The sequence below is a fragment of the Hoplias malabaricus genome, chromosome 18 (assembly GCF_029633855.1).
Source record: "Hoplias malabaricus isolate fHopMal1 chromosome 18, fHopMal1.hap1, whole genome shotgun sequence".
Lineage (NCBI taxonomy): Eukaryota > Metazoa > Chordata > Actinopteri > Characiformes > Erythrinidae > Hoplias > Hoplias malabaricus.
The window spans coordinates 28,114,278-28,138,622 of record NC_089817.1 but is presented as its reverse complement, the minus strand read 5'-3'; the positions used below and the strand labels follow the sequence as shown (position 1 = coordinate 28,138,622).

The window sequence follows — 24,345 nt, the reverse complement described above, 5'->3', positions numbered from 1 at the left end:
TCAGACACCTGAGAATTAAGAAGAACTGAGATTTCTGAGCAGTAATAGATCGATTTACAATGAAAACGAATGACATAACTACAGTTAGTAGTGATATTCTGTGTGAATGTGCTGGTTTAACTTGTAACTAACTTGTAATTATATATATATATATTATGCGAACTCAATTCTTATAGAGAAGATAAATGATAAATAATAATACATTTCTTAGGAACCTAAGAGTTTCGCACTGTAACAGTACGTTTCGAACAGATTAGAGAACAGTGTACGATGTAGATTCTCACCTGTTGTTACACTGAGTGCTGAGATGAGAATTGGTTTCTTCCGTCCTCACTTCTCTACTAATGTGTGCCGTTTTTATAATGAATCTGACATCGCGTCACATGACCCGTGCTGTGTTTTAGTTCGGAAACGGCCACTTGTGCTGGTAATGACCGAAACGAGCCGAGTTGGATTTGATTAGGGTCGTTTGTTTGAGTTTTGCATTTTAGGATGAGCAGGCTTTCTCACAGTCACTGGCCAAACTCTGTTGACGTAACCACGTCCTTGTCACGTCCGCAGCATGAGAATCCACGAGGCTTTATCAATTATATATTCGTTGTTCACATTCCTTCATCGACTGCGATAACCGGGCTTGACGTTGTTCAAAGTGATCATGTCAAAGTCAGTCCATCAGGCTGCATTTACGTTAACACTCCCTAAGATTCTGTATACAAGACTCTCCTGCTCTCTTGCTCCCTCTGCTGGCCTCCTTTCTGGCTAACTCCACCTAGGGATAATGTGGTTGGTCGATTGATTTATTAGTTATACCATAGATACCCCCTGCTTTTGTTGACTGCACGGACGTGAAAGCGCTATGCTCTTTTGAAATAAGACCACATATTTCCATCATGACAAATATACAAAATTTAATCTGCATTATCCATACAACTACAGCATCCTCACGGGTGAGCTACAAGGTAGTGGTCGTTAGCAGAGATGGATGTCACAGAACAACTCTTGTCTTGTGTTGATTAGTGACTTTAAAGCAGTGCTTTTGTTTATGAAGCTGTTAAATCGTTTTTCCAGACAGAATTATTGCAGTCCTAAAATATTCAGGGGGATTTTAAACAGAGAGCTGTCTAATTTAGTGCAACACCGATCCATTTATATCTGGGAAACAGTGAAGGTTTAGACTGAAACGCTTGTAGCCAGCAACATAAACTGGAAATAAGAAGCGATTTTTAACAAAGGTAAACATCACAGGGCTGGTTCAGTAGTAATTAGAAGAAGCAGAGAAATTACAAATATATCCCCCAAGCCCTGTCCTGGACTGCCGTTTCTGCCAAGCCCTTGGTTGGCCCTCTTGACGCTCCTGGTGCGAAGAGTGGTTGTCCTGCGTGTGCTTGAAGTGAGGACTCTGGTGGTGATGAATCTGTCTGCAGTCAGAAGGTCCTCTGTGGAGAATGGTGTGCCTGTAGGCGCCTGGGAATCAGAAGTGGAGAGGCTGTCTGAAGTGGAGGTCAAAAAGAAGCCGTGCTTGAAGACCACTCGCTCGTCCTCCCTGCTGGAGGCGCTCGGAGACTCTCTGGTGCGCTGCGTGCCCGTACGTGCCTTTTCAGCCCAGTAATCCGTGGACACGCCCTGCACTTGGGCCGTCCCGAACGGGGAGAGCGTATAAGAAGCAAAGTGCCAGCTCCCTGTCCTGGTGACGTGGGCTTCCCCGCATGTCGGCTGAGTGTGGCACGGGCAGCCCAGCACGCGAGCCGAGGTGTGCCTGGTCCAGCCCAGCAAGTGGCTAATGTTGGCTCTGTCTTCACAGGCCCATGGGTTATCTCCAAGAGTGATGAGCTTTAAAGCATAGAGCTTTTCAAAGGCTCCCTCGCTTATCATCGAGAAGCGGTTCGCATGCAGGTACAAGCGGGCCAGTTTGTGCAGGCGGTGCAGCGACCCCGGAAGGATCTGCAAAAGGGTGTTGTGGGATAGATCCACCAACTCCAGGTTGTGGGGCATGTTGGTAGGTACGGTCCAGAAGCGGTTGTGACTGAGGTTGAGCGCCCTCAGGTTGGACAAGGTGTTGTTTATGAAGACCACTCGCTCCAGCTTGTTGACCGAGAGATCCAGTATCCGTAAATTCCAGTGGTAGGCGGTGTCATTCTTCTCCAGGAGCCGGATGCGGTTGCCGGAGGCGTGGATGTACCACAGCGAGCGGGGTAGGAAAGCAGGCAGGCGGGGCAAGCGGTTGTAGGAAATATCGAGCTTTCGGAGGTGGGTGTAGGGGGCGAGATGCGTTTCTAGGTCAGTCAGACGGTTATGGGACAGGTTGATGGCAAAGCTATCCTGCTGTAGGTCATTGGGGAGCTGTCTCAGGGCCTTCCCAGAGCAGTCCACCTCCCTCTCCCTCTGACTGCAGGAGCACACAGAGGGACAGGCTGCATTGTTGCCCTGAAGCAACAATAGCAGCAGTAAGCAGGACAGTGGAGCACATTCATCCATCTTCAGTGCACACCTGTGCAAACAAAGTGGGAGAACAACAAGTAACAAATGGATTATTGACGTTAATTGCCCCAGGCCGGGGCAGCTTCCACTAGACCCCATTCATATTCACACTGCATTCTTTTCCCTTTTCACGTAGATAGTTAAAGGAACACTAGGTAAGATTTGTGTTGGGTTTTTATTTTTTTGCTCCGTGGGCTCCCTCTAGTGTAACTAATTTTCACAGCACTGGTAGGTGGATAGGCGTCTCAAAAGTGTCCGTAGGTGTGAATGTGTGAGTGTGTGTTGCCCTGTGAAGGACTGGCGCCCCCTCCAGGGTGTATTCCCACCTTACGCCCAATGATTCCAGGTAGGCTCTGGACCCACCGTGACCCTGAACTGGATAAGCGCTTACAGATAATGAATGAATGAATGAATGTTCTGAAATCAGTGGTGAGGAGAGAAGGCATGGTTTCCTACCCTCCTCCAAAAGTTACATAGTGCTCTTTCAGCAGTGCTGAGCCCAGACTAGCAGCAACAGAAGCTCTGTTCTCCTTGTTACAGGTCAGTGGAGTATCACAATTATTTTGAAGCTGTAATTTTAAGGTAAAAATATTACATAGTGTTCCTTTAACCTGTTACCTATTTTCACTTTAAGTAGTACACCTTATCTAACTCATTACCAGCTCTATACTCAGTTAAAATGAGTTTGTTAAAGCAGGGAAAGCACTAAAATGTAAGGGACAATGAGCTTTAAATATCAGGATTGAGAATCTTGTTCTTTTCCTACTTCTTTTTTTTATTAATTTAGATTTGCTTCATTGTTATTGTAATATTTTGAAGATTCATGGTTGGCACCTCAGTTCTCAGAACAGTTCCACTTTAGTTTTGCGTCAGTTCTGCTTCTGGTTGTGTATGGGTTGGGTCTAAATTCTTATTCATAATTGTGCTTTAAATTTAACCTTTTACGTTTTAATTATAGTTTTCTTGTATTGTCTTAAATAACATTAATCCTTTTGCTATTTTATTTGTTTTGTTGCTTTAATATCTCTCTACTACTATCCCTCTACTGTTTCTATGAAGCATTTGTATTACCATTGTGTGCAAAAGCTGCTGTATAAATAGGCTTGCCGTGCCCTGTGCTACCATAAAACCATAAATGTAATCAGAATTTTCTTGACTCTCTCAGTGGCAGATATTTCCGCTCCTCACAGTGTGCTGTAGTCTTTCAGCTCAGAGTCCACTCCTGGTTTTCTGTTTGTTTTTTCTCAGTAGTATAACTGGTCCTTTACCACTTATACAGGCGCATGCACAGCTGCAGAACACTGCAGGTGTGTTTACTGAAGGACCCTTCACACTTGCATTGCTGTGCATGAGCTGTAATGAATGTGATAAACAGCGCTGGGTGGATTTGCGCTACGCTTGTTTGTGAATGGCTCTGAGTTTTCTCTGCCGTTAATTGGTCCAGGGCTTGCTTTCCTGTGCAGGTTATTGACTGGCGAGCCACTCTCTGCAGAACAGCTGTTGTAAGCTGGTTACATGAATGTTTAGAAGAACAGCACAAAGGAACATGTTGGCTTTGTCAAATAGATTGCGTTATAAAACGTATTTATACGTTAATTGACAAGCTCCTTAAACTGCAGGTCTAATTTTGTTCTAGTCTTTTCTGAAAGTCTGATCTGATTCTTTGATAAAACGCTGCACTCACTGTTTTTCTCTTCCTGTCTCACATGTGCTCCACTGCAGCTCCACTGCATTGTTAATCACTCACCTTCTCGGCTTCATCATTCTCCTGTCATTCTCCACTTCTTCTGGAGGTCGGGGTTTAATCTCCCTCCTTTTCTGTAGGTCCTTTATCCGGCTTCGTAAACTGCAGGTCTCTGTCTGAGAGGTCACTCTGGTTCCCGGGCACAGTGGTGCAGAGAGCGAATATGCGAACCCCTAAACTGCTCCAATGCAGCACTGACAACCTCCAGATTCGCTCTAGTAGCAGAGCAGAGGGGTGTGTGTGTGTGTGAAGTGTGGAAGACTGGAAAAGCAGGAGGAGGGGGTTGCAGAAGGAGAAAGAAGCGCAGTGTAGAGTAGCCCCTGCCTTCTGGTGATGGAGAGGCTGGAAAAAAAGTGCTGATTTGAGAGTTTCTGTTTTAGGATCCCCCTCCTCCCCTATAATTATTCAGATCATATTTTTATTCCTTATTATGTCTCCATTATCAGAGATATACTTGTACAGGTGTTGTCCAACTTGCAAGCGTTCGAGTGCAAACTAGTAACCCCCCACCTTTTGGGGTGTTTTGTGTTCCTGGTATTGTTTGTGACTGTGGTGCAAAAGAATATGTCTTTACCGATGTACCGATGTGCACAGTCGGGGCTGAACGATACGGACAAAAAAATATCCATCACGATATATTTCATTTTGGTCGTTACGATATAATTTCCGATATCGATATGAACAGTATAAAATCCACTGAAAAACTCCCAAGAACAAACAAGAAACATGACCTCAAACATAAACATAATGGCTTTGTCAGTATTAATATTTTTAAATGAAATTTTGAATTGAGTGCACTTAAATAATAACGGGGGCGGCACGGTGGCGCAGCAGGTTAGTGTCCAGTGTCCTAGAGGTTGTGGGTTCGATTCCAGCTCCGGGTGACTGTCTGTGAGGAGTGTGGTGTGTTCTCCCTGTGTCTGTGTGGGTTTCCTCCGGGTGACTGGCTGTGAGGAGTGTGTTGTGTTCTCCCTGTGTCTGCGTGGGTTTCCTCCGGGTGACTGTCTGTGAGGAGTGTGGTGTGTTCTCCCTGTGTCTGCGTGGGTTTCCTCCGGGTGACTGTCTGTGAGGAGTGTGGTGTGTTCTCCCTGTGTCTGCGTGGGTTTCCTCCGGGTGACTGTCTGTGAGGAGTGTGGTGTGTTCTCCCTGTGTCTGTGTGGGTTTCCTCCAGGTGACTGTCTGTGAGGAGTGTGGTGTGTTCTCCCTGTGTCTGCGTGGGTTTCCTCCGGGTGCTCCGGTTTCTTCCCACAGTCCAAAAACACACGTTGGTAGGTGGATTGGCGACTCAAAAGTGTCCGTAGGTGTGAATGTGTGTGTGTCTGTGTTGCCCTGTGAAGGACTGGCGCCCCCTCCAGGGTGTATTCCCGCCTTGCGCCCAATGATTCCAGGTAGGCTCTGGACCCACTGCGACCCTGAACTGGATAAGGGTTACAGATAATGAATGAATGAATGAATGAATAATAAAGTATATTGAAAATATGTTTCAAAATAATATCCTTGTTATTAAAACATATTATATATATATATTTATATTGATATCATCCAGCCCTAAACACAGCTATAAAAAAACTTTTATCAGCATTGCTACAATAGGATGGTGATAATAATAACCTTTATTTGTATATCACCTTTCACACATGAATGACTCTCAAAATGCTTTACAGAGTTTCTATAAGACAGAATAATACAACAAACCTGATTAATAATACAACGTAATTAAAATGAACATGAAAGTAGGATACAATGTAAGTAAACGACAAAATATGTGTTTTTAAAGAAAGCAAGAAAGAAATTATAAATATCCACAGCATCCTGGACATCAAAAAAAATCTGTGTGGATCATTTGAATTTTTCATTTTAGCCAAAAATTCATGAGAGTTGCTGCTACATTATTGCCATCCCATAGGAGCGCTAGCAGAAATGCTATAGCATCAGTTTGCATCGTAACTGTGCACAAGAATTGTTAGATATTTTATAGCATATTTGTTGGTTATTTGTTGTTTACTTGTGGTTTCACACTGCTCATATCAGGCAGGTACACGCGTGTAAACCGGATGTGTGTGTGTATTTGAGCGTGGAACTGAGTGGAGAGCCAGGGCGGAAGCTTTGAATGGCTTTTCACTGGCACTTCATCTCCTGCCACTCTCTGTGGAGAGAAGCATTCTTGTCAAGCTCTCTGAGGGAGCCGGGCAGTGCCATGTCCTCCGCCTGCTAATGTAGTCCCTCCTCACTCTCCGGATGTTTCTGCAAATGTCAGTGGCTGGTTTAGTTTGTAAATGTAGGTGTTTACATTCATTTTTACAGATATTCACAAGTCTCTAAAGACTTTGTACATGTTTCTTTACAAAGACAGAAGACTCTGTACAAGCCGTTTGTGGCTACTTCTCTCTGCTCTAGTTTAATTGTTTTAGAAGCTGTGAAGAACACGTTAGAATTGAAAAAAATAGCTAGAGGAAGTCTGTTCTGTTAAACAATGAATTGGAGTTTGTTGATTGTCTGATTGTCCACTGTTAAGATCGAGAGCTTTTGAGCCGTCATTATCTAGAGCCATGTGATTAGCTCATATCTGCCTTCCAGTGTGGAACCTCCTAACCAGCTTTCACTTCTCCTCTGTTTGTTCTTCCATATCCACTGCCCAGTAAACATCAGAGACACAAGGAACACTGGGACGAATAGGTATAAGATGAGAGACTGGGCATGGCTTATTTCTGTGATTGTGGAAGATTCTGGAAACGTCAGGTTTTTGGTTTGTGGTGTTATTTTACTCGACGATGTTTGCTTCATTCCTCCGTCCAGAATAGTTGTCCCCCTGACTGATGTCACTTCATAGCCCTCTCTAGGTAAAGGGTTAGAGGTTGGGTTTGAAGTTGTTGACCCTGTTGGTTGCTCTGTCTTCATCAGACCTGATTCTGAAGTAAACTTGCTGCCTGACAAGCTTCCCAACATTGGCTTCGTCCATTTGCCTGTTTGAGGAATATACTTTGCTGTAACTGACAGGGTTGGTTCTTCATGCGTCATTGGTGGGGTATTTTCCCCTCTGGTTAACGCTGTAATTCTTGCCACGCCCATAGATGAGGTCTCTTGTCTCTGTGTGACTACCTCTTCAAGTTTTACTTTACCTGGGATTGACTCTGTTGCCTCCTCCACGGCCAGTGTTTCAGGGGAGGTCGCTTCTTCAGGTGTTGGCTTTAGAGAGGGGGTCTCTCCACTGGTTGTCATGGCAACTTGAGCAGGTTGTGAGCTTTGTTGAGAAGGTGTTGGAGTTGTTATCCTCAAATCATCTGCAGACTTTGTCCTTTGTCTGATTGTGGAAGGTCTGCTCAGAGTTGGAAACCAACGCTCAGAAGGAAGAGGTTTCAGCTCATTCCCCAAAGACCAAGCACTCGTAGACGTCCCAGACTCTTTGATTTCAGAGCTTTGTACTTGTGTTATAACAGACTTTAGAGGAGATGTGTCGTTTTGAGTGATATTGCCCGACTCCCGGTGAAGGAGATCTTTTGAAATAGAACCTTCTTCTCTGGGTTTCTCTGATGTGAACGAGGCCATGGGTGTGGTGCTTGTTTTTTTTGGGTCGCGTTGAACAGCAGATGTTCCAGTGTCCAGATCTTTAGATTCTGGAGTTGCCATGGAATGGTTGAAGTCATTGTCGTCTAAGGTGTAGGGCACTGAAATGGTATCTAGCGCAGTGTGTATAGAAGAGACATTGTTGCTGCTTGTTTCTCTGGCCTTTGTCACTTCTTCAACACCTCTATCTGAGTAGACCACTGGTTTTTGGGTGGAGTGCTTTCTTGTGGTTTGAGAGATGCTTGCTGTCAGCAGGATGGAGAATATAGAAATGTATAAATGATATCTGAACACTTCCATGTTGTTCGGTTTTCACCTTAAAAATGTAGAGAAACAGAGCAGAGGTCGTTTTATATTTTGTGTGTTTTTTTTTTTTTACTTAAATTAAAGGAGAAAGCTTGGTTTCATTGCTTTTTCATGAACTTATATTTGTTATTTATCAAAAACTCCTTTCACTTGTACTTTTAAATAATATATGATCAATAATGTGGTTTCATGAATAATTATTTGTTTAAATAACGTATTTGAACATTTAGAGATCATCAGATCTCAAGCAAAAAAGTCAAAAAAGAGCAGCAGCATTAAGCGAGGTCTTAATTTTAGAAAACTGTGTGTCGATGGAACTCTGTCCTTCCATTTAGCGCTATTTATATCTATATCCATCTCTTTATGTATATATAATGTACACACTCACGCCCACTACACACTATTAGTTTAAAGGATATAAAAACGTATTCTGTGTGTCTTACCAGATTTCCAGAGTCCAAAAAGTATTTACTGAAGACCCTGGTGTTTGTCTGATCTCTGAATTTCTCGTGGAGCTTCCAGACTTTTCAGGAGACTGGCGTCGACCATCAGTCGAGTAGTTGCTATGTTGTTAGAGGCTACGTTGCTGATGTTGTGAGGTGTTGACTTTGACTGTGAACGTCCAGTGTTTAGAGCGTGGCTCATTCTGACACTTAGGGTTGAGCTCATTTTCACACTTTAAGTGAGAAGTCTTAACCGTCAGTGACATCGTTCCCCTGAAGTGTGATGTCATCGTACGGCCGCTGAGCTGTTTGCGGATGTTGAGTTTGTCCGGGTGATGGCAGCAGTTAAAAAACAGCTGTATGTATTTTTCAATGAACACAATCTTACGTAAATGTATACGTTTATTGTCAGCGTAATAAGAAAGTCAAGTGCATTTATAAAAATATTATTTAAATGTATTTAAAATAAAGAGTTGCATTTACAATTGCTACACAACAATAAAACACACACGTTATTGATTTCTACATTATTCAAAATACACTACTATTCTCAGACACTCTCAGTGCAGCCTTTTAATGGCCCCTTGGTTAAACACAGACACAAGAAAAGCACAAAATTGTTGAAAAACAGAAGTTAAATTGTAAAACTGTAAATGAGACCCTTTGCTATTCAAAGATGATATGGTTATTACTGCTCTTCCTCTTCAGATATTGTTTCCTCAGACTCCTTGCTTTCTCGGTTGGGCGGTGTCTAAGGGGCTGTCATATCGTTCGCTGCTGGCTCTTCTGGGGGCGGCAGATCATCCAGTTCGGAATCCTCGGGCGGTGGCGGTTCATCCAGTTCGGAATCTTCCGGGGCCGGCAGTGCGTTCAGTTCTAGATCTCCTTTGGAGTCGTGGTTATTCATCTCCACTGCTTCGGCTGCCTGTTCAGTGTACCGTTCTGCCTCTGGCCCTGGGTGGTTCTCCTCTTCCTTTGGGTTTCCTGTTTCACTTTTGATGGGGACTTTCTCCTCATCAAAAGACATACTTTCGTCTTCCAGTGCTCTCTTCTTTAAGCGACACAATTTACAGCACAGACACAGCGTGGTTATCAGCAGGAAAACACAGAGCAATATCAGAGCTGCGAATATAAGGAGTGGTATCAGGTGTTCGTTGATGTTCAAACCCAAGATGCAGAACTGTGCTTTGCAGTTAGACTGGGTATTGGGGGGAATACTGGTCTTTGCTGTGGTGATTTTTATGCTACTTTGATTTGTTTTAGTAGGGTCGTCTACAATGGTGGGGGTTGTAGTCTTCTCAGTGGGGCTGATCTCCTCACTGGGGGTGATTGTAGTGGTTGGAAGGCCTGCAGACGTTGTACCATTTTTATCGGCATGTGTTCCTGTGCTGCTTGTGAGTAAAATGAAGTACAGGAGGAGGAGGCAGTACATTGTGACCTGAAAATGAAAGAAAAGAGAAATGTTACATTGTTTTGTTCAGTGATTAATTTCTGTATAAAACCTGTTTGTCCAATGAACAATAGCATCGTGTTAATGTATTAGTTGTTACCCAGTGTTAATTTAACTGAGAAAAATAGGCCATTTCCTTCCACATAGGAACAAGTGGTTTTACCATTCTATATTTAATGTCAGTTTATGAATATTATTTTAGCAAATTATATTACTCTCTCCCATGTGAAAAATGCTAAAATATCAATCATTACTCTTTTATTGGTTAATCTTATAATTTCTCTATATTTTACAAGTTTGTTTCCTTCCTCCCTCTTTCAGTTTTAACCATTTTCCCCATCGTTCCTTTCATTAGAACCAGTGAATATTGGGGGATCTACTCCAGTATTAATCCAGTCAGTGCTGCAGCTGATTGTAACTTTAATTGTTGACTCCAAACACAGTTTTACATGACAGTTATTGATAGAGATTTTGGTGCCACTTTAAAATAAAGGTTTCTAAACTGTTTTAAAAAAACCTGTTTATTACATTGTTCTAAAATAGGTGGTAAACACCTTTATAAGTCATTAATAATTATTTTTAACACAGAGAATATAAAAGAAAGTGACCTATTTTTTGTTTTCTAATACTGAACGTGTCCGACATATTACTGAACGTGTCGAAGGTGTGAATTTAGTCATTTCACATGTTAAAGTGCACCACATTATCGCCTGCGTTTAAAAAGACATTCTATCAGTGGTTAATTGAAGAAACCTGGTGGTTAAATGGTTAAACTTGAAAACAAACATGTGCCGAAGCTGACAGGGTTAATTTCGACTGGTGGAGAAGACAAAGTAAGGTCAGTATTTGGCAGGATAAGTACAGATTATTAATGTGTTTATCACCAAGTAAATAACCATTAACAAACAGGTTGTGAATCACTATTAAAATGGTATAAACTGGTACTGAAATGTCCTCAAATAAAATGATCTGTGTTAAACCAACCCAAAAGATCAGGGGACCCTTTATTAACCGTGCTTTAAAACTCCCAACGCCCTTCATGTGCCTCTCCACCATTAGAACAACATCTCCGCTTTCGTTCCCTACTTTAATAACAGTTTACAACCATCTTATAGCAACCGAGAGTTTAAAATCATTCATCTCTAAATCTCAACATCATCCAGAACAGCTTTGATTTTCTTCAAGGATTTTCCTCCCCACCGCTTCGAGTGGAATAATCAGTGGGCTTCTACTCACCCGTGTTTATGAGTGGAGCGAGGGTCTCTTGTTCCCTTTGAGCTGAATCTTTCCACCGAATCCACCAGCCTTTAGGTATAAACCCGACGTGTGCGCGTGAGGTGTGATATATCGGCTGACGGACTGGAGGAGATATGGCTCAGCCAGCACACATACACACGAGTGACACACTTCCTGTCTCTTTTTCACTTCTGCTGTGGGTGTTTGATTGGAAATATATTTAAATCAGCGTGCGGCTGCAGCGTGGTTCGCATGTTCATCCCCCTGTGGTCCCCTCAGAGATTCAGCAAGCGTTTCACAGGGTTCTGAATGCACGGTTATGGAAGATACTGCAGTTTTTATTTCTGTTGTCATTATCATACCCCCTCGGTCCTCGTCAGAGATGTTAAGAACCTAGAAGCCCTTTATTTTGCAGTGTCACAAAAGCGATTATTATGTTGTGATTAATACGCCGCTATCAGTTTCATTGTTGGATGTTGGCGGTTACGGCATTTCTTCTTTTTTTCATACGGACGCTTTAGAGCTTGAATAGAGATGTTCCTCTTTCTGTACTTCTCCCTTTCCACACCTGCTGTAGTTCTGAACATCTGTGTTAGTTGTCTCTCAATTCACCCTCTTCGTTGCATCATTATGAACCCTTGTTTCCCTCAGGTTCAAGACGGGGCAGATAAATGGAGACTTGCTTATCTACCATGTCCTGCTTACGCTTAAGCCCTACTACGCCAAACCTTACGAGATCGTAGTGGACCTGACCCACGCGGGCCCCAGCAACCGCTTCAAGACAGACTTCCTTTCCAAGTGGTTTGTCGTCTTCCCAGGCTTCGCCTACGAGAATGTAGCAGCCATCTACATCTACAACTGCAACACTTGGGTGAGGGAGTACACCAAGTACCACGAGAGACTCCTGACCGGCCTGAAGGGCAGCAAGAAGCTGCTGTTCATCGACTCCCCCGCCAGACTGGCCGAGCACATCGAGCCGGACCAGCAGAAACTGCCAGCTGCCACTCTCATCTTAGAGGAGGACCTCAAAGTTTTCCACAACGCCCTCAAACTGGCCCATAAGGACACGAAGGTGTCCATCAAGGTGTGTGAAAGTGACAACTTTTGTTTGAACTGACAACTTTGTGATGATTGGTTTACAGCATGGAGATGAGCATTTCCCCGACTCTTTCCCTCTGTCAGGTGGGCTCCACTGCTGTGCAGGTGACCTCAGCGGAGCGCACGCGAGTCCTGGGGCAGTCGGTCTTCCTCAACGACATTTACTACGCCTCTGAGATCGAGGAGATCTGCCTGGTGGACGAGAACCAGTTCACACTAACCATCGCCAACCAGGGCACGCCCCTCACCTTCATGCACCAGGAATGTGAAGCCATCGTGCACTCCATCATCCACATCCGCACACGCTGGGAGCTCTCTCAGCCTGATTCCATCCCCCAGCACACCAAGATCAGGCCCAAAGACGTGCCGGGGACCCTGCTGAACATCGCTCTCCTCAACCTGGGCAGCTCCGACCCCAGCCTGAGGTCACTGACCTTGTCAGCACTTTAAATACAGTTTGTGAGAAGTGTTTGTTTCACGATAATAATTTACCACTTCCGTTGTGAGCAGGTCCGCAGCTTATAATCTCCTGTGTGCCTTAACCTGCACCTTCAACCTGAAGATCGAGGGCCAGCTCCTGGAGACCTCAGGCCTGTGCATCCCAGCCAACAACACCCTCTTTATTGTCTCCATCAGCAAGACACTGGCAGCCAACGAGCCCCACCTCACACTGGAGTTTCTGGAGGAGTGCATCTCTGGCTTCAGCAAGTCCAGTCAGTGCTGTTCTTTATGACTTTCATCCATCATCACCTTAATGCCCTCAGTTTTAACCGTATTGATCCTGAAGGAAACTGCAGATTGTAGTTTGCTAAATTGTTAGTGATTAGATTATAATCAGTGACGATTTCCATTCAGTGTCAGTTCTATTTTTATCGGGCTCTAATTTTGGTCCCACTTTATTTTCCTTAGCCTTCTATAGAATAAAAATCATTATACCACAGTTAGTTCCGACCCTGCGATGTGATTGGCTGAGAGGCGTTCCAGGAGTGCCAACAATACACGATAAAAGCACTCTGACCGAAGCTCTTCAGGTATCAGTCCGCAAAATACATGTAACCTAGCAACGACTCCAGCACATACAAGACAGAGCTGTGCCTGTTTTTTTGGGGAACAGGTTCATTTTCCGTTCTCGCACCTCCTTATTTTGAACAGAGTTAAAGTTAAGTCTCAGTGGACTTTGATTTCTGATTTGAACACAAATGAAAATCGGTAAAAAAAACAGTAAATTGCTACATCTGTGTGGTTTCTGTGATTGTGTTTAACTCGAGTCAAATAAATGTTTACAGTCTTCTTTATCTTAAAACCTAATAATAAATGGTGATAACTAACTGTGGTATAATCGCAATAATACACTCGAGGTTCGTTCTATAACGTGAGATATTGGACCTGGTGTACTGATCTACGACCGCAGCACACCAGCGCCAGTGTCTCATGTTATAGCACGAACCTTGAGTGTATTATTGCTTCATTAACTAACTGCTGAAATTTGGTTAAAGTCGGGATTAGAGTCCGTGTTACGTTTAAGATCTAAACTAACGTGAATATCATAGATATTTCGTTAACATTTAGCATTTAATGCAAGGCAACATCTATAAAGCATCAGCGGGTGGCTCTCTAAATAAAGTGTTAGCAAAGACACGGTTTAAAAACGTATTACAGCGCCCTCCTGTGTCTGCAGGTATTGAACTGAAGCACCTGTGTCTGGAGTACATGACTCCCTGGCTGCTCAATCTGGTTCGCTTCTGCAAGCACAACGATGACGCCAAGCGCCAGCGGGTCACCGCCATCCTCGACAAGCTCATCACCATGACCATCAACGAGAAACAAATGTACCCCTCCATCCAAGCCAAGATCTGGGGAAGTCTGGGCCAAGTAAGAGCCAAATCCTGTCCTCCTGTGTCTGAAGTGCCATCAGAGTACCACCAGTTATAGAGCATTAGGGGAAGCCTAACTGTCTCATACTTCAGTGAATACTGTGGGTGACACGGGTGTGGGGACTTTTTCAGTGAGTGGATGCAAAGCATTGGTGTATTAATGAAAGAGGAAGACTTGGGTGACTGAAGAATATTAAATTCCAGAAGTAGCAATTTTAATGTCCAGGGTGTCGTTTCCTCATTTGAACTAAATTATTTAAAGGATCAAATGTTGATTTTGTGTGTGCACTGCTTTAGTTGTTTGTCTCAGTTTTAAAAGAGTACAATAAACAATCCATAAATTTGTATAAAATTGTTAAATATATTTAAAAAAAAAAGTGGTTTCCTACCCTCCTCCAAAAGTTACATAGTGCCGTTTCTGCAGTGCTGAGGCTAGATTAGCAATGACATAGGCTCTATTCTCCCTGTTACATTTCAGTGAAACCCCACAATGATTTTGAAGCCGTAATTTTAACGTAAAAATATTACATAGTGTTACTTTAATGTAAATGATGACCCCTGACTTAGCAAAAAGTAACACGATATAAGCTTTCACATTCAGTACAACAATTTTTGGCATGATCTGTGTTATCTGTAGTGCCCTTTATATAAACACTCCACTCTCAAACACTAGGATGAAATGTTGTGTGCTTCAGATCTTGATAGAAGTTATCTCTATTGTTTCTCCTCGCTCTTCAGATCACAGACCTGCTGGATGTCGTTTTGGACAGTTTCATTAAGACCAGCGCGACAGGAGGACTGGGGTCCATCAAGGCTGAAGTGATGGCCGACACCGCTGTGGCCCTCGCCTCTGGGAACGTCAAACTGGTGTCGAGCAAGGTCCGGAAGTGACAGACACATTTGTGTTCCCTCATGTGGGACGTTTCCAAGATGCAAGAGAAAGATTACTTTTTTATTTTTATAAAACGTTAAAGAAAACCGTCAATGTTTGACTTACATCTTAATTTCGTTCCCACAAGGCACTAGTTTACTACAGATGAACATTTAAAGCTGTCAGTGTCTACCACATGCTTCTCTTCTTCTCGTATTGTGCACATGTCTCCTATTACACCACCGTGCATCACACTTTCTCTTAGGGGTCATTGACCAAATATCTGTGAATATTTGTCGTTGGTGCCTCCATGTTATTGTTTGAAATATGCATTAAGTATTCAACTTATATATTATTTAAAAATAATAACCGATGCTCTTATTCTCAGACGACATTTAGAGCATTTTTATCTCGGATGGTGAGCAGGAACTCTGCGTCCAATTATGTCACAGTTGTGAGTCATTTCAGCGCAGCTTTCTGGGTATTTTAATTTCTCTGATTTCCTCTGGTCTGTTTGTGTGTGTGTAGGGGTCGGGTTTGTTTTCCGCGTCTTGCCTCTGTGGCATGAGTATGGGGTTTTGTTAGAGGTGAGGTGAGGGCCATGTGATGTGGTGCCAGCAGGAGAGGAGATGGAGCCCGAAGGCTGGAACAAGGGGCTGCTTTGTCTGCGGAGGGCATGGGTTTGCACAGCCTTCTGCAGAGGGTTCATTTCCTGTTCCTGTCCTACATACGCTTCACCGGCTCATGAGACACAGACGTGCTAATCTTTGGCTGCTGTGATGACTGGTGTGTGACTGTGGTGGACATGTGTCAAACATTGTGTTGTAACTGCATCTGTACCAGTTTGAGATTATTATTTTTTTTACTTTGTTTTGCACAGTGCAGCATCACTCAGCCCTTTGTTGGATGCTTTTTACAACAGTGGGCTTTGTATATCTGCCCCACTGACTAACGCCAGTACAAAGAAAGCACTGCTGATGATGAATCCTAATGGGGTAGTAGTGAGCACTGAGCTGCTTTGCAAAATTTAGTGGGAATACAGGGATAGATCCTTTGTTAAAGCTATTTTATTGAGCCAGTGTTAATTAGTGTTCTCCTCCAAGCATGTGGAGTGTTTGTGGCAGTGTCAACCATCTTGGAAGTATCTTTCGGCAGGGGGACCTTGCTAGCAGGTGGACATTCACATGGACTGCTTGCGTGAACGGGACACCCCTAATTCTTTATTTCTTTACTCGCCCCGCAGGTCATTATCCGCATGTGCAAGATCATCGACAAGACGTGCCTGTCGCCCACGCCCACGCTTGAGCAGCATCTGATGTGGGATGACATTGCCATCCTGGCCCGCTACATGCTCATGCTCTCCTTCAACAACTCGCTGGACGTGGCGGCGCACCTGCCCTACCTCTTCCACGTGGTCACTCTTCTAGTCGCGACCGGGCCGCTGTCCCTCCGTGCCTCCACCCACGGCCTGGTCATCAACATCATCCACTCGCTCTGTACATGCTCACAGCTCAACTTCAGCGGTAACGGCAGCACACACGTGTGTTATTTCAATATATGGATGTTTCGATCAGCGAGTCATGTTGATTTTTGTTTTAGGGCACAGGTAATATTAAAGTATTATGCGTTTGATTATTTACATTTCCAGTTAAAAAAAAAGAGACTATTTTCATTAAACCTCAGCATCAATCGGTGTGATTCAGACTTAAATCACAAACCACAGTTAGAGCCCCTTTATATAATTAGCTCTAAAGGGAACTAATATCCTGCCCAAAATCTCCCTGTGTCTGCGTGGGTTTCCTCCGGGTGACTGTCTGTGAGGAGTGTGGTGTGTTCTCCCTGTGTCTGCGTGGGTTTCCTCCGGGTGACTGTCTGTGAGGAGTGTGGTGTGTTCTCCCTGTGTCTGTGTGGGTTTCCTCCGGGTGACTGTCTGTGAGGATTGTGGTGTGTTCTCCCTGTGTCTGCGTGGGTTTCCTCCGGGTGACTGTCTGTGAGGAGTGTGGTGTGTTCTCTCTGTGTCTGCGTGGGTTTCCTCCGGGTGACTGTCTGTGAGGAGTGTGGTGTGTTCTCCCTGTGTCTGTGTGGGTTTCCTCCGGGTGACTGTCTGTGAGGAGTGTGGTGTGTTCTTCCTGTGTCTGCGTGGGTTTTCTCCGGGTGCTCCGGTTTCCTCCCATGGTCCAAAAACAGGTGTTGGTTGGTGGATTGGCGACTCAAAAGTGTCCGTAGGTGTGAGTGAATGTGTGTGTGTGTCGCCCTGTGAAGGACTGGCGCCCCCTCAGGGGTGTGTTCCTGCCTTGCGCCCAGTGATTCCGGGTAGGCTCCGGACCCACCGCGACCCTGAACTTGATAAGGGGTTACAGACAATGAATGAAGGAATGGTTTGTTTTTTCACCTCTTCTACAGGGATAAGGATGTCTGTTTCACTCTTCACTATCTGGTTCAGTGAAATGAAACGGGCAGTAAAGCAGACTGTCGATTTTAACTTTTTTTTTTTTTTTTTCCCTTTTCCAGAGGAAACAAAACAAGTGTTGAGACTGAGTCTGACCGAGTTCTCCCTGCCCAAGTTCTACCTACTCTTCGGGATCAGCAAAGTCAAATCTGCAGCGGTCATAGCCTTCCGCTCCAGCTACAGGGACCGCTCCTTCTCCCCGGGCTCGTATGAACGAGAGACCTTCGCCCTCTCCTCGCTGGAGACGGTCACTGAAGCCCTGCTAGAGATCATGGAAGTAGGGACCATCAGGATATCAATTTTAAATTTATTTACGTTTATTAAACCCTACTGAGGGCTCACGTTCCCGTTGCAGGTTGGAGTCCAGACCTTTATCTACTGTAAAATGAGCAGTAACTATAACAGTGAATATTCTGTGTGAAGGCGCTGAAGGCAAGTCCTTCAAGTATATGGCTAACCTTTAGAATTATGGCTTCCCACTCATAAAGGTTAGGTACCGTTTGATAAAACTCTTTCTGAAAGTGACATTTGCCCAGTGGAAGCTACATATTATGCCTGTGTTCTTCGGTTTGGCAGCAGCGCATACATCGATGATAAATGATAAACCAGTGTTCATGGATGATCTAATTCTGTAGATAAAATAATAAAGAATACTGCCACTGTGTGTCAAAATCAGCACATAGGAAATGAAATTGTAATATCAGAATAACTGAAGGCTTCTGCGATGTTCTCTTCGCTCAGGGAGGAAATGGCAGTCATATTTTTAGTCAAAACTATCTTCAGCACTTCCTCATACAGCTGCTGGTGGGTTATTTTCTGTGCAGCTTCAAAAAGAACCCCAGGGTTTTTCACATTAAAGGTTTTTGTCATGAGAACCGTGTTTTAATTTACATTTCAACTTCCATCACGTGGAGACAAAAACGAACCAGTGCTCAAGAGAATTTACATGACGGTGCTTGTGTGTTCCAGGCCTGCATGAGAGACATCCCAGGGTGTAAATGGCTCGACCAGTGGACAGAACTAGCCCAGAAGTAAGTGAACAGAACGTACTGCCCACTTTTACACTTCCGAACTGCGTCTGCCAGGGTGTGGGAAAATAGTTCACACTTACTGAACTCGTCAGAGAAGTGGTTGAGATGTGGCTAACGAGGTTAGAGTTCAATAACATCATTAAATTTCTGTGTCCCTATCTGCAGATTCGCTTTTCAGTACAACCCTTCCCTCCAGCCCAGGGCACTGGTAGTGTTTGGCTGCATCAGCAAGCGAGTGACCCACGGTCAGATAAAGCAAATCATCCGCATCCTCAGCAAGGCCAGCCCCTTGCTCAGCATCGATCGGGTTTGTATCTGCTTCTACACCCCCAATATGTTCTTTAAATTCAGTAAATCCAAGGGGTATCTCTTGCCTGGCTTTGATTTAAACGTGTTGTAATGGGCAGAATTAATGTATTATACATTTCAGTTGAACACATTTCCCTTTAAAATCTCATTTAACAGTCATTGTCCCGTTGTGTTGTTTAGCCAGCGTGCTTCTCAAGCCAGCTGTGACTGTACTAGAGAATTAGCTGGTCGTTACTGTAGTGATGACTGCTGTGCTTGTGGTATCTCTGGGTTTAATGGACCTTCTGCTTTCTGGACAGGGTCTGGAGAGCTGCTTAAAGGGGCCGGAGAATTATAACAGCCAGGTGCTGATCGAGGCTACCGTCATTGCTCTTACGAAGTTACAGCCCCTGCTGGTCAAGGTGAGAATCCTGCTCTGTGAGGCCTAGGGCTGGGCGATATGAGCGCAAATCAGTATCGCGATTAATTTAACGTTTTATCACGATTAAGGTTAATGAGCGATTATTTTGGCTTGTGCTGTAAATATGCTCCAGTTTTAAAGCTGGGATATTGTCAGTAATGTGTTGGGAGCTTGTTCCTCGTCTTCTTTTTGTTCAGTGCCATCTTAATTATAGTCAAACACAACACGTCCAAACCAGACGCTGTGTTTTTCTTTGGTACGAGCTGCTTGAGACACTTCCATGTGGCAGATAGGGGGCAGAATCACGTGACTACAGCTTGGTAGCGTGTTTTTAAAGGAACTATACACAAACACACAGTGGGGACATAACAGAATAAAAAAATCGGTATAGACAAGATTAAGTCGTTTGAATGTCAATTTCGATTAATTTCCGATCAATTGTCCAGCCCTAGTGAGGCCCATCATTGCACCTGTGCAGTAGTCTAATGTTATTTAAGCTCCTTTAGTTTTCACGCTCTTACTTTACAAAAATACTAAATAAATATCTTAATATTAAACATTTTGCTATAAAACCATTTGGTAAATTAATGGCCCGTGTTCTTTAAAGCTGTTTAAAACACAGATTTGCCCCATTCTAATGTTATCCAGAAGTCTAAAAATGAAGTGTAACTCACTCACTCATGTTTAGCAACTGCTCCTCAAGGGGTGCTATTCAGTGCTACACACTAATGACGCTATGTCCTTGTTTACAGGAGTCTCCAATGCACAAAGCTCTGTTCTGGGTGGCGATAGCAGTGCTGCAGCTGGACGAGGTGAACTTGTACTCAGCTGGAACTGCCCTGTTAGAACAGAACCTGCACACTCTGGATAGCATGCATGTTTTCAACGACAAGGTACTCGACTCATTCATACACGGTTTGATTTGTCAACCATGTGTAGACCAATTGTTTTGTATCCTTTTATAGCTTCACATCTCTAACATTGCACTGAAATATTAACGTATTAACATAAACGTTTCTCCTCCTCCCTGCTACAGAGTCCTGAGGAGGTGTTTATGGAGATACGGAAGCCTTTGGAGTGGCACTGTAAGCAGATGGACCACTTCGTAGGTCTCAACTTCAGCTCCAACTTCAACTTTGCTCTTGTGGGACATCTACTTAAAGGTGACAAGGATGTTGAGTTATAACAATGTCAAATATATTTTATGTATTTTTAATCTTGAAATAATTTTGCCAAAAAAAGATACAGGATTTAAAAACCTGAACCCAAATGTAGTCAGTCCACCAAGATGTGCCCTATTCATGCTTTTTGGTATTGTACTGGAAGGCTAAAGTAGCTAGCAAGTTAGTGAATAAATTAGTTTTAATAAGACTAGGCCTGTCACAATAACTACATTATTGAATTATATATTACATATTACATATATATATATACACAGGAGGTCCTCGGGTTACGTCAGTCCCGAGTTACGATGTTTCGTGGTTACGACACGAAACATCTCCCATTTACTGTATAAAGCCTTGTTTCGACTTAAGTGGTTTTGCGTCGTAAACGTAGTAACATGAACTTCGTGTGTGGTGTGCGCGGCGGAATAATACACGGTTACGCGGCTCCGGACCGAGGAGGATAGGTGTTAGGATAGGATAAGTGCTTACAGTATGTTATTTACGTACAGTATGTACGTATGTTCCGACTTACACCGAAAATCGGTTTACGACGCGACGTAGGAACGGATGAATGTCATAATTCGAGGACCCCCTGTGTGTGTGTGTGTGTGTGTGTGTGTGTGTGTGTGTATATATATATATATTTTTTTTTTTTTTTTGTATCCACTCTGATTCTTTAGAGACTTCTTTGATTATGATACGTCTGAGGTCATTGCCATAAGCAAGTCAGACCAATATTGTAATTCTAGTCAGAATTAGCTATACACTGCACCACAAAGGTCACCTTCAGGTAAACAGCATCTACCCATAGTACTTCATATTAGCTGCTGGAGTTCTCAGAACGATACACTGGCCACAAAACAAATGCAGGCCTCAAATGACTGTCAGTGCATGTGTTTGGGATTCTTTTAATTGTAAGAAGAAATTAAATGAAGCCCATTTCTAGTAATAAACATTAAGATGTGAACATGTATCCTTATGAAAAGCTGGGGGTTGGTCTTCTGGAAGACAATGACAATTGTGTTATACATTAATTGGTTTTGAATCAAGTGTAAAATAAAATAAATGACGTGTGGTCTGTGATGTTGACACTGTAGTGTGTACGGTCAGTGTGTAAGTGTGTGTTTTATGCTCTGTTCAGGCTACAGACACCCCTCCCCGACCATTGTTGCTCGGACGGTGCGTATCCTGCACACGCTTCTTGGGTTGGTGGGGAAGCACCTCAACTGTGACAAATTTGAAGTCAACACACAGAGCGTGGCCTATTTAGCTGGTGAGTAGGGGCACATTTCCTAGTTATGTGACCCACCACTAAGGTGTAACTGATGTGTTATACAGCTGAGTGTGTTATATCGTCTGACTATTTTTGTTTGTTCGTGGTCTGGGGTGGTCACAGCTCTGCTGACCGTGTCGGAGGAAGTCCGTAGCCGTTGCAGCCTCAAACACAGGAAGTCCCTCCTCCTCTCTGATGTCAGCATGGAGAATGTTCCAATGGACACATACTCGGTGCACAACAACGACCCTGGCTGCAGGTGGAAGCCTCACTGCACTGCATCAAGATAAAATATAGACTTAACCATTGTTTATTGTTTTGTTAATGTTTAAATGTGATTTAAGGTCCACACCATATCAAACTGAAATGTGAAGCACACTTCCTTTTCTTCCAGCTGACAAAACCTGTACTTCTCCTTGCAGGACGTTGCGAGAGAACCAGCCATGGACATCTCCTAAAGTTTCCGAGCGGTATCTGGTAGCCCACTACCCCATAGTGGGGCAGATCAGCCCCCGGACACGGAAATCTATGAGTCTGGACATGGGCCAGCCGTCTCAGGCCAACACCAAAAAACTCCTCGGTAAACAACAGCACAGGAAAATACCCTACATCCCTAGCACTAATAAACGGACTAATCCCATCCTCGTGTGTGTCTTTCAGGTACAAGGAAGAGCTTTGACCACTTAATATCAGACACTAAAGCACCAAAGAGACCAGAGGTGGAGTCTGGCATCACAACACCTCCCAAAATGAGGAGAGTGGCTGAGAACGATTATGAATTAGGTGAGACCTTGGTCTGCAGTCTACTCTCAGGATCTGTTAAGATGTTCGTTCATTCATTCATTCATTCATTATCTGTAGCCCTTATCCAGTTCAGGGTCGCGATGGGCCCAGAGCCTACCTGGAATCATTGGGCGCCAGTTGGAGGGGGCGCCAGTCCTTCACAGGGCAACACAGACACACACACATTCACTCACACACTCACACCAACGGACACATTTGAGTCGCCAATCCACCTACCAATGTATGTTTTTGGACTGTGGAAGGAAACCGGAGTACCCGGAGGAAACCCACACAGACACAGGGAGAACACACCACACTCCTCACAGACAGTCACCCGGAGGAAACCCACGCAGACACAGAGAGAACACACCACACTCCTCACAGACAGTCACCCGGAGGAAACCCACGCAGACACAGGGAGAACACACCACACTCCTCACAGACAGTCACCTTGAGGAAACCCACGAAGACACAGGGAGAACACACCACACTCCTCACAGACAGTCACCTTGAGGAAACCCACGCAGACACGGGGAGAACACACCAACTCCTCACAGACAGTCACCTGGAGCGGGAATCGAACCCACAACCTCCAGGTCTCTGGAGCTGTGTGACTGCGACACTACCTGCTGCACCACCGTGCCGCCCTGTTAAGATGTTAATAGATGATAATAGAGGCTGTTATTGCCCTGGATCCCTGTGATTTAAAAATAAATAAATCTAATCATTTTTTCATTTGTATTTCATTGTGACTGATCTATGGCTTTAAAAACAGATGGAGTGGTGATTTTATGTGTACGGTTGTTTGTAGAGACCCAAAGAATCTCGCAGCACCACCACCTGAGGAAAGTGTCCGTCTCAGAGTCCAATGTTTTGCTGGACGAAGAGGTCCTCACTGACCCAAAGATCCAGGCTCTTCTTCTGACCGTACTGGTGAGACCCTCTCACTCCATCTCCCTCTGTTTCTATTTTTCTTTGGTACTCATCCAGCCTCCTCTCAGTTCCTCTTTCAGTATTCCTTGGTGTATCGGCCCGTCTAACACCAATGTTTTCTGTTTGTTTTTCTTCCGCTTTCTCTGTTCCTCTTGTCAGAAGTCTTTCAAGGGGTTTAATTAGCGATATCTGTTCTAAACTCCCAAGCAAGAACCTAAATGGAGACGTGTGAAAGTTTCTCATTGCTTTGTTTTGCAGGCCACTCAGGTCAAAAACACCACGGACGAGTTTGACCAGAGAATCCTCTACGAGTTCTTAGCTGAGGCTAGCGTCGTCTTTCCAAAAGTCTTTCCTGTCGTGTAAGTGCACGAATAAGACTGAGGGGATTATTTACATATTCACATTTACATTTGCAGTATTTGGCAGATGCTGTTACCCACAGCGAGTACCAGTTTGAGTCATGTTACAGAGGTAGAATAAAGTAGCGTTAGGGGTCTGGAGTGATCTAACTTTTGATTCTGATATCACATGTGGTTAACTGATATTTACACACAATGCTTTCATTAAATATTATTTTAAATCTAGACTAAAGGCTGTCATCGCACTTAGCATCACACTTAGCATCGCACTACAGCGTACAATTATTTCTTAAATTACTCTTTGATTTTTTTTCTAATTACATTTTTTTGCATTGATTTTTTTTTATTGCAATATTTTATTATGTTTTTGCCTATTTTATATGTTTTAAAATCTTCTAGAATTTATTTATTTAAATGTTATACTACTGTCTCTTTCGAAAGAAAAGACGCATCTCAGTTTATATTGATTTTTACGTTACTGCATCATTCGAACACCTCGTGTGAAAATTTAATAATGAATTGACAAATAAAAACGCTCCAAAATGACTAGGAATTACATCTTTTTACATTGACTCCCA

The 24,345-nt window shown here is 43.7% G+C and overlaps 2 protein-coding genes across 2 annotated transcripts in view; one reads left to right on the top strand and one right to left on the bottom strand.

Annotated features, from left to right (window-relative positions):
* nf1b (neurofibromin 1b) overlaps positions 1–24,345 on the top strand; it is a 64,984-nt gene that overhangs the window by 32,578 nt on the left and 8,061 nt on the right. Inside the window, exons 36-53 of the mRNA XM_066651684.1 lie at positions 11,873–12,305; positions 12,404–12,744; positions 12,830–13,032; positions 13,998–14,191; positions 14,932–15,072; positions 16,308–16,587; positions 17,576–17,790; positions 18,483–18,544; positions 18,710–18,851; positions 19,153–19,254; positions 20,006–20,146; positions 20,290–20,416; positions 21,561–21,692; positions 21,816–21,951; positions 22,115–22,272; positions 22,353–22,475; positions 23,287–23,408; positions 23,667–23,767. Of these exons, the coding sequence (XP_066507781.1) occupies positions 11,873–12,305; positions 12,404–12,744; positions 12,830–13,032; positions 13,998–14,191; positions 14,932–15,072; positions 16,308–16,587; positions 17,576–17,790; positions 18,483–18,544; positions 18,710–18,851; positions 19,153–19,254; positions 20,006–20,146; positions 20,290–20,416; positions 21,561–21,692; positions 21,816–21,951; positions 22,115–22,272; positions 22,353–22,475; positions 23,287–23,408; positions 23,667–23,767 (3,153 nt within the window). The remainder of the gene's footprint in view (positions 1–11,872; positions 12,306–12,403; positions 12,745–12,829; positions 13,033–13,997; positions 14,192–14,931; positions 15,073–16,307; positions 16,588–17,575; positions 17,791–18,482; positions 18,545–18,709; positions 18,852–19,152; positions 19,255–20,005; positions 20,147–20,289; positions 20,417–21,560; positions 21,693–21,815; positions 21,952–22,114; positions 22,273–22,352; positions 22,476–23,286; positions 23,409–23,666; positions 23,768–24,345) is intronic.
* LOC136675205 (oligodendrocyte-myelin glycoprotein-like) lies at positions 1,223–4,463 on the bottom strand. Its single transcript, XM_066651639.1, has 2 exons — positions 4,226–4,463; positions 1,223–2,488 (listed from the first exon to the last, which is right to left on the bottom strand). The coding sequence occupies exons 1-2, from the start codon at positions 4,240–4,242 to the stop codon at positions 1,240–1,242; spliced, it is 1,266 nt and encodes a 421-aa protein (XP_066507736.1). The 5' UTR covers positions 4,243–4,463; the 3' UTR covers positions 1,223–1,239.